General features: G+C 44.0%; 1 protein-coding gene across 1 annotated transcript in view; it reads right to left on the bottom strand.

Annotated features, from left to right (window-relative positions):
- Nucleotides 1-758: 758 nt before the first annotated feature.
- The window catches only part of LOC310782493 (very long chain fatty acid elongase 4-like), a gene marked incomplete at its 3' end in the record, with an annotated part of 10,346 nt that continues 980 nt past the window's right edge, over nt 759-10,124 (bottom strand). The window contains exons 2-7 of the mRNA XM_083643166.1: nt 8,478-8,569; nt 7,292-7,479; nt 5,930-6,010; nt 2,106-2,277; nt 1,736-1,863; nt 759-1,043 (exon numbers count right to left, since the gene is read on the bottom strand). Of these exons, the coding sequence (XP_083499292.1) occupies nt 759-1,043; nt 1,736-1,863; nt 2,106-2,277; nt 5,930-6,010; nt 7,292-7,479; nt 8,478-8,544 (921 nt within the window). The 5' untranslated portion in view covers nt 8,545-8,569. The remainder of the gene's footprint in view (nt 1,044-1,735; nt 1,864-2,105; nt 2,278-5,929; nt 6,011-7,291; nt 7,480-8,477; nt 8,570-10,124) is intronic.

The raw sequence follows: 10,124 nt of genomic DNA on the forward strand, positions 1-10,124 counted from the left end.
CACAGTTAAGTCAGTTTGAGACAGTAAAAGAGGGAAAGTGCACGAACGACATATTTGAATAGGTAGGTGGTGTAGATGGAGGAGAACTGTTTTTAAACCTTAGTGTTCTGGGTAGTCAAAAACCGTAATGGCAGTGTTGAGAACTGGTCATATCTTCTTGCCTACAGCCATATTCAACTCTAAGTATTTGGTCAACAAGAATGTTCCCCAGCCAACCACCACGAAAAAAAAGATCCATCTTTGGTATAAACCTCTGCGTACTCTTTTGCTGTTAAATAGTTAAATTCATAAAAACTGGAAACTAGGAAATAAATGAGCATATCAATGACTATTTAAGCTTTTAGTTCAAACAATACTGGAATCCATAGTACAAAAAATGGGAGGTGAAGTTTGGTTGATAACGGTAGTGGATACTGAGGAGTTTGTGTTTTTGGTCCTTGTGGGTTTTTGGTATTATGGTCCAGAACACCGTTGGACAGAACAGTATGAAGATTGCGCGATCAGCATTTCAGGTTTCTTGTTGTAAAAAAAGAACTGTTATGGAGACAACCAACACCCGTGTCCCGTGCCCCTCCCTAACTAAACCCCATTACAGACACACCAACAAAATACACACTGCTACCCCTTCACCTTTTCAAGTTGGTCACAAATCACTCCCTCCTGCATTCGTTGCAGGAACGGTAGAGGTTTGCACTTTTCTCTGTCCTTAACACAACTGTCTTCCTGTCGTCTGTCGAGGGGCGGACCCTCTTCCGCCATCACTCCATTTTCGCTCTTCCCTTCTTTTGCCTCTTACCGTTGTCCTCCACTTCCTCCACTTTGCTGTGGTGGCCGTTGGTCGCCGGAGAGACGCCGTTTGTGACGGGCTTGCCTGCCTTGTGGGCGGAGGACGGCTTGCCTCGGTAAGCGTGGTAGTAGAAGTTGGCGAACAGGATGATGAAGGTGACGGCGTAGCCAATCAGAGCCCACTGCATCCAGGCGGGGAAAGGACAGCCCGTGTAGAGGGAGTGGCCAGCGTGGCCGATGGTCACGTGGAACTGGATCTGTTGAACACACAAAATGCCTTTAGTTCACAGCAATTAACGATGTGGAAAGATAGCGAGGAGGATCCCGCTGACCTTTAGAATATACAAGGAAACGAAAAGGCACACCTGTATTACAGTACATGGTTAAGAGTGGCATACTTTTAAAGGACCATAATACAACTAATACAGTACGATTACGTGCTTACATGTATACTTCTGCCACATTAAAAGGTATCTTTGGAGCAAATATGCGTTACTTAAACTTCTTGACACATAAGGAGGATCCTAGTTTGTGTTTCTAAAAAAGATTCATGATCCTACAAGTGAGAGTGTGACAGACACAAGAAACAAGGAAATATCACTAAACTAATATAAGCATTTTCTGAATAGAACATCTGTCTATCTGACCAATGGAAATGTTAACGCTTTGATGAAATGGTAATATCTCACTTTGTTTCAAAGACCCTACTGAATATGACCTGGTGACTAGTGACACTACAAGTCACCGTGCATTTCATAGCAGTATAATAGTGCAATAGTATTAGTAGCAATATTATATCCTCCCAATATAGTCTGATAGGCAACAGTGCTTTGAAAAGTGTCATCTTGTCAGAAGAGGTTTCGTGACTTCCTCTCCAACTTCTGCATTAATGCAACCCCCCCATATATACAGTATATCTAATATAATATAACCATACAAATATTCTCACCATCTGAATGATGGTGAGGTATTTCTTCCACCAGAGGTACTTCTGCATCTGAGGTCCCAATGCTGCCAGGCCGTAGTACCCATACATGAGGACGTGGATGGAAGAGTTGATGCCCGCACCAAAAAAGGCTGTGGAAAGATGAAAGGGGTTAAATCTGAGACGTGACCGGGATGGTGTCACTTATGAAAGGCTAGCATGCTTTATGGCACTGCTTCAGGAGTAAAATGAAGATGATATCCTATTATACTATACAGTCTATGAACCACACACACACAAACACACACACACACACACACACACACACACACACACACACACACACACACACAATCCCACGTGTAAACTCTCCATCCCCCAGCCGTTTACTCACACTGTCCACCAGGGACCCATTTGATGCCGATCCACCAGAGGATGAACATGGTGCAGTGGTGGTAGACGTGGAGGAAGCTGACCTGGTTGAACTTCTTCCGCAGGATGAAGAAGACTGTATCTAGGAATTCCACTCCCTTGGAGATGTAGTACCACCAAAGAGCCGATGCTATCTGAAGACACAAAAGGGGGATGGAGTGAGTTATCTGTAGATGTCGATCTTTGACACTAACACTGCCACATAGACTGGGCGGGGTATCGCCACTGATTTCCCAAATTGATTGGATTCCGATTCACAAGGTCCTCCCGATTCCATTTGATTTCTGATTTTGTTTGATTTGATTCAATATCGATTTGATTAGGGATATTTCAGATATGATACCAATTTTGCTTCGGTATGAAAGAGATTCTCAGACAACAAATGCTGTAAACTGTACAAGGAACCATCTAACCTGGTGCAGTATTAAAATATTAATGTTTATATTAAGAATAGAAGACAAAAGCAGTTTAATGTACTTTTTATTTAACATGATGACCAACACAAAATGCACAATTAAAAGATTGAAAATTGGATTTTATGAATCGATATCGGATCATTTTCAAAAAAGCACTTAAAACACTGGATCAAAAGCCCAACAGCTACCACCACTGCCACATTGTACAGAAATGTAATCTTTTTAATTTTGATAGTTTTAAACATTTTTCAGATGCCTGTCTATTTTTTTAAATCTTACATGAACTTGCTCCTCCCCCACTCTCTGAGTTCATAACTCAAGGACAGAGCAACGGCAGAGCAACAAGGGCGGCGTCCAGAGGAGACTGTCTGGACTTATGGAGTGTCTGTCTTGTGCTGTCTTGCAATGTTGTATGGTTTTAGCTTCATCCTATCCTGCTTTGTTTACTTTTTAGTATGAACCCTTGACCCTAGTTCTTTTACCATCATGCTCAGGGACTACAGATGAAAATTAGCTCTCTTGCTAACTCTGGTACATTTACATGGATGTGCAAACTGACATGTTGATTAATGTACACCATCCCTGGTAAATAAATGCTTAAATAAATAAATTCAAATGAAGATACATTTGGAATCTGACCAGCCCTATTGCCACATGAAGATCTTTCTTAGCTTGAGATCGTGGATGCACAGTTGAGCTGGTTAGGGAGTCATTTTATAAAATGCACAGAAACACACACACCACTCTCTCCATCACACACCCTCACAAACACATACACGCACGCACACACGCACGCACGCACGCACGCACGCACGCACGCACGCACGCACGCACGCACGCACGCACGCACACACACACACACACACACACACACACACACACACACTCACAAATGCATACATAGCAGAACACACTCCTACAACAGGCTGCAATCCCTAAGGTCCTGCAGAGGGCATGACCCACCTTTGGCTCATTCCCATTCATTGCTAAACCAATCACAGTTTGCCACATCTTTCCATTCAGCCAATCTCCTTAGCGGCAACCCTTAAAGGCTGTTCTATCCTCATACACTGTCTGCTGTCATTTCAGTGCGATGCTGCATCCCTCCGCCACCCCATTCTCCTCCAGGTCTGAGATCTTCAGACACTGGGATTTGAATTCACTATAAGTGCCATGTTGGCAATTTACCGGCCTAGGTCAAATGAAATCCAAGCAGCTCACATACATTGGCAAGTGAAATAATAGTTTACAAATCATTTGGTCAGATTTGGTGTTGTTGAGATGGTCTCATCATGTGCCCTTGTCTGAAGCTGACTCTTGGCTCGTGTCCAAAATGTCCGTGCAGATAAAGATATTTGTGGATTTGGGAGCCAAACACAACAATGTAGTTGTAGGCATTGCAGAAATAAGACTCTTAGAAGATACCCCACTGTCGCTATCCCACAAATCCCTCTCTGTGTGTTATCCCCTCGAACCATTTGTTATTTCTGCTTGTCTAACACATGTACATATCATTATTTCTATACTGTAGGTCAGTGGTAGATACAGTCGGTCTGCGTGGGAACGACCACAAAATGTTACTAGGCTGGCGCGCGAGTGGGGTAAAAAAAACTACATATATCTCAATGGGCTGACTCACCAAAGGACGGTGCTGCGGCTTTACACTACAGGATTGGGGATTCTAGAGCAGGTACATAGACCTCTGTTCAGATGTGCGTTTTACTGCGGGGGTAATCCTCGATCGTGTCTGCCTGGGCTGGGCTAGCAGCTAAATGCTAACTATGCTGAATGGGGAGAACGGGGGGGATTTTACCCCACCCTGACCACGCTACCCCAGCGTCTATGACGAGACATCGACTCAACCTATACATGCATTCGGCACACACCCAGTTGCTCTCTAAGCCATGGTGCTGTGGTATCTCTTATCCCTTAAGTCAAGTCAAGTCAAGTCAAGTTTATTTGTATAGCACATTTCATACACAGATGCAGTTCAAAGTGCTTCACATAAAATGGATGACATTAGTAGTGCATGAAAGCAAAGCCAGAAGGTGGAGATAAGGGCGGCGTTTTAGAGTGGTCAGACCAATTATGCCCCGCCTCTCTGAGTTCAGGCCACACCCTCTAGGTCCTAAAACTGCTAAGATAGAGAGGAACTTCTCTCACTACTCTTTCTCGTCATTTCTTTCTTCCTCTAACCCCACCCCCTCCAAAACTACATCCACACATGCACGCACACACACACACACGCACACGCACGCACGCACGCGCACGCGCATACACGCACACGCATACACGCACACACACACACACACACACACACACACACACACACACACACACACACACACACACACATGCACACACACACACACACGCACCAGCCTACAGAATTACTGATCTTCTTAACCTCAACAATAGGATTATGGCACCGTTCCTGCCTGTGGACATCAAAGCTTTGACAATGTAAGAAGGATCTAGACCAGCGCTTCCCAACCTTTTTTCTCTTATGTGCTCCTTGAGCTGTTCTGCCATGCCAATAGCACCCCCTCACTCATGATGATTCCTCCTAAATGTGTTCTACTAGGAATAGGGTGGAGACTCTGGAGATGACATCACAATTGCTCGAGTGATGATATCACTGATGATATCACTTCCGTCACAAATCGTGACGGACATACCGATACCCATAGACACCACCCACGTAGCCAATTTTAACTACGAGGATTGAACTCATTAGTGTCCTCTAGAGAGTGGCGTCAGCGGAGGACCAAAATGCGAGACTCATTAGCCAATGAACAGCCAGGAATGGGTCTTGCGCTACTTTTGCATGCTAAAATAAAGCTGATAATGTACAATTTGATTCAAGGGATGAAAACCCTTTCAGAGTACAACACAAACTGTCTATTTTGCTGCAACTCGACAGTGCTGCTTAATCCAGGACCTATACTTCCTGGAACTCTTGAGAGTAAAAAACTGGTCCATTGGAGTGAACGGAGATGTCGGGACTCTTCTATCTAAACGGCTCTGGAACTCATGAAACTTTTAGTATCTAACACAATTACCCTGAAGACGCCTCCGGTGCTTTGCTTGACACACTTGTGGCTGTCTTCAGTGTAGTCTGACTTGACTTGAATTCTTTTCAATTTCAATTGAAAAAGTTGTCAGTTTTACCAAGACTTCCTGGGTGTTTGGTGCTTTGGTGCCGCTGTAGATGGGCTTGCTTCATTCATTGAAATATTTGTCAAATCCATATTTCATATACCGGTAGTTGTTTGTGCAGGTGTGTGTGTGTGTGTGTGTGCGTGTGTGTGGTGGACGTGTGTGTTGTGAGGGATGGTGTGTGTGTGTGTGTGTGTTGGAGGGGACTCACCCTGACTTCATTGACATCATTGGAGTAGCTGACGGGCTGACAAAGATAGTTGTAGCCGGCTGCTCTAGAGGCTATTAGGAGCTGAGGAGGAGAAGGACACCAAGAGAGACATTTTTGAGATTTCTTCACTAGAACAACGTTGCAGTGAATACAAGCAATACCTGTTCACTCTCTTTCAAACAAAGATGGTGCAAAACTGGAGAGGATACTTGCTTCTGATAAGAAGTGAAGAACAAGATGAAAGTATCCAAGTTCTCTTCAGAGATTTCACTAGCGAGGACCACACCATCAACCAAGAACGCTTAACAGATTTATTACAATAAGCCAGTGATCGACGACGATCGAATGTGCAAAAATGAATGACATAGTTTATTGGATGTACACGATGAATGCCGTCTGCGGTGTGGGGAGGCTTCGTGGGGATCGGTCGCAGCGCTACGACAGACCCCCATTCTTATAGTGTCCGGTAAAGGAGGAGAGGAGAGAGATTGAGATAGGAGATGGGAAGAGAGAAGAGGGTGCGTGGGAGGGGTGCTGAATGCGAGAGCCAAGAGAGGGTAGAGGGTTAGGTCAGTATATACAGGTAAATGAGATTGGTCACACCTGGGGGAGGCATAGCTGTGGGAGGCATGGTTGAAGTGTGGCCCTGCTCCTGAAACTCGCTTGATAAGCCTTGACTTGACTGTGATGTTTGAGGACGGCTTCTGTCAAACGAGTCCTTTGTTCCCAGGAACTGTGTGTGTATATTTTATATATATATATATATATATATATATATATATATATATATATATATATATATATATATATATATATATATATATATATATATATATACTGTATATATACTGTATATATAATTATGTAATACTATTCTGCAGCAGCTTAATTATTCTTCCTTAGATGCTGTGAAGTATAATATTTTTTTATCGAGTTTTTTCATCTTTTCTTTATTTCCATTTTCCTCTCCCAGACAGGTGCTCCAACCGACCAGAGGAGGCGCTAGCTCGTGCAACGACCAGGACTCATACCCCACCGGCTTCCCACCCGCAGACACGGCCAATTGTGTCTGTAGGAACATCTGACCAAGCCGGAAGTAGTGAACCCGGCTCTCCGCGGTGGTAGGCGAGTGCTTTTACCTCGACACTACCCAGACGCCATTGTGACGTATAACTGAGTAGTTGTGAAGCACATCTCCTCTCTCAATGAAGTGGTTGTCCAGTCATTCCTTTAGCCTTCTGACAGATGACAACTACAGTATACGATGTCCGTGTCTGTGTGAGGATGCATGCATGTACATTGTGTATGCCTGTATCTACTTCCTGTGTGTCCTTCCAAGGCTGAATCTGCCGTGCCACCTACCTCTTTGGCGATGTAGAAGTTGAGCACCACCATGCTGAAGTTGTAGACTATGAGGGTCTTCCTGAGCGTATAGGGCTGGCGGTCCTGCATGTATCTAGGCCCCGCCCACAGGAAGAGCAGGTACAGGCAGCTGATGGCCAGAGTGGGGGAGGGAGATGACATCATTGGCCAGTTCTCTACCCGCTTGTCTGGAGGACAGAGGGTTCATGTCAGCGGGGGTGGGTACGAAAGTGGGTACGTCTTATGGGTCGAGTATTGAGAAAAAATGAGAGAAATATTGAGAAAGAAAATGCCTACTACGCTTCACATCTCATGCACACCCACTCACACACACATTGTCAAGTAGTAGACACTTTGGTGGTGTAATATTAGTACATCAAGTACCTAAGGCATATTAATTGATATCACTCAGATAAATAGAGTGAAAGTTTATACTGCTATAGGGCGCATTCACCAGCCATTAACCAATAATGCTGCTGACTCAATTATAAGAAGCTGACTCACTGACAAGAAAACAATGCTATATATTCATAATTGGGAGCAGCACACTGCTCTTTTGTGATACTAGACATCTGGCACGCTACGCGCGCTCGATTCCGAAGCTACATCGGCCGCTGCATGGCCTCGCCCGTCCTGCAGCTCGCCGAGCTGGCCCTGCTGCTCACATTCGCAGCTCGGCTGCTGTGCGGCCTTGTCTGCCCTATTGGCACGTGTCTCCCTCAGTCTCTCTCTCCCTCTGTCTCTCCACCCTCTCTCTTCCTCTCCTCTCTCTCTCTCCCTGCCTGTGTGTGTGTGTGTGTGTGTGTGTGTGTGTGTGTGTGTGTGTATATGTACATAATATATATATGTATATATATAGCCTATTTATATATAGATATAGCCTATATATATAGCCTATATATATATAGCCTATATATATATATATATACTGTATATACTGTATATAGATATATATAGATATAGATATAGATATAGATATACTGTATATAGATCGATGGATAGATAGATAGATAGATAGATAGATAGATAGATAGATAGAAAGATAGATAGTTGGATAGATAGATAGATAGATCGATGATAGATAGCTAGATAGATAGAAAGATAGATAGATAGATAGATAGATAGAAAGATAGATAGATAGATAGATAGATAGATAGAAACAAACTACCATAAGATCCCAGCTTACCTGCTATAGTAAGGCCCCATTTGTAGAATTCTACAGTGTCGTTCACAAAATGAGTAACAGCCTCCATGGCTCTGCCTCTGGTCTTGATTATACTGCAGAGAGATAAAGCAGAGAGGTTATAGCGACATAGAGAGATGACATCAAGCTCAGTTAAGAACAGCCTCCCCAACATTCAATTAGAGACCGTACATATCGTATCAGCGTAACTAGTAGCATGCGGCTCAACACTCTCTGTAATCATTCTGTGCTCTTTTATGTGGCATTTTCAACAAATTCTCTTGAAGTCCTCAATCTGAACCATTGGTAGCCAATGTTTCTGTCATGATCAGTCGTGTTGCAATGTCGCACTCGCCTGGCAAGGATGCCCCTAGTGTCTGGATGTGTGACCAACACCCTGACTGGCTTCACAAGACGTTGCAAGATGATATGCTTGATATGCTGCTGCATATCAGCAGCTACCACACGAGATGAGTTCCAGCTGATCAACAAATAAATAATGCAACCATTTTCCACGACAGCCTTTTTCCACGAGAAACATCCTAAAACAGCACATCAGGCATCCCATCATCGCTGGCGCTCATTTGAAATATTATGCTAAACGTTACCTCCACAAGTTGCTAATGGACCTTCCATTGATCCTTGCGACTGCTGGTCAGTTACAGCAGTTTAATATAATTGTAGGAGGATATTGGGTCATACAGACGCCCCCCTTCTCTCTGTTCCTGTCTCTGTCTCTCATTCAGTACTGTCTGTGATCTGGGCATACTCGGCTGACTGTATAGGCATAAATGCATAGCAGGCCTAGCTAGCTTATATTGAGACATGTTCGCTTGCACACACACGTGTGCAAATTAAGATGGAAATCCTTAATTAACTGCTTCAGCTACAAATCCATTCAGAACCAATTACATACAATCAGGATAAGCAGCAGCTTATATATCGACACCATAACTCAAACAAAAAACCTTGAGTAGCCTATTGTAAAAATCAAAAGGTCAGTGAGAGTGCCATTGAGTGTCATCGTCCAACATAGGCTAGCTAGGGCCTAGGCCTACGCCGCCAACAAAGACTAAGCTAACGCTTAAGTGCAGCATGTGCCCCATTCAGTCTATAAGTACTGTAGCATAATGAACAGCTCTTATCCACATGAGATCAGCTGTCCGTTTATTAATCTATTATTAATTGCATCAGATCATTTGTCCCCTAAATAATGAATTGCTCTTTCTGTGTAGGTCTACAGTAACTACCGCCCAGCTATTAGTCATTGAAGAGAGACAGGCGAGTCCTGAGTGGAGATTGTGTTTCAATGCAATATTGAAACAATTTTTTTTTTTTTACTTCTGCGGGACATTGAAATAACACACCCTCTCACTGTCAACAACAGGGGTTTTAGTTTTGTTTTTAGTAGCCCGCAGAGGGAAAGGAGGTATATAGGGAGGGTAACGCGGGTATGTGCGCACACAAAGACCCGGGGCGCATGTGTCAGCAGGTTTCGCTCGGCCCGGTCAAGAGGCTTAAATTCAATTGATCTACGAGCTTAGATGTAAGTACCAATGTCGAGCGAGCGACCCACATTCGCACCAGTGGCGTGTCCCGGCCATTTGGACTGGGGTGGCCCAGGTGAGGCACAGACTCAAGCAAGGATGA

The sequence above is a fragment of the Poromitra crassiceps genome (genome assembly GCF_964638095.1).
Source record: "Poromitra crassiceps genome assembly, chromosome: 9".
Lineage (NCBI taxonomy): Eukaryota > Metazoa > Chordata > Actinopteri > Beryciformes > Melamphaidae > Poromitra > Poromitra crassiceps.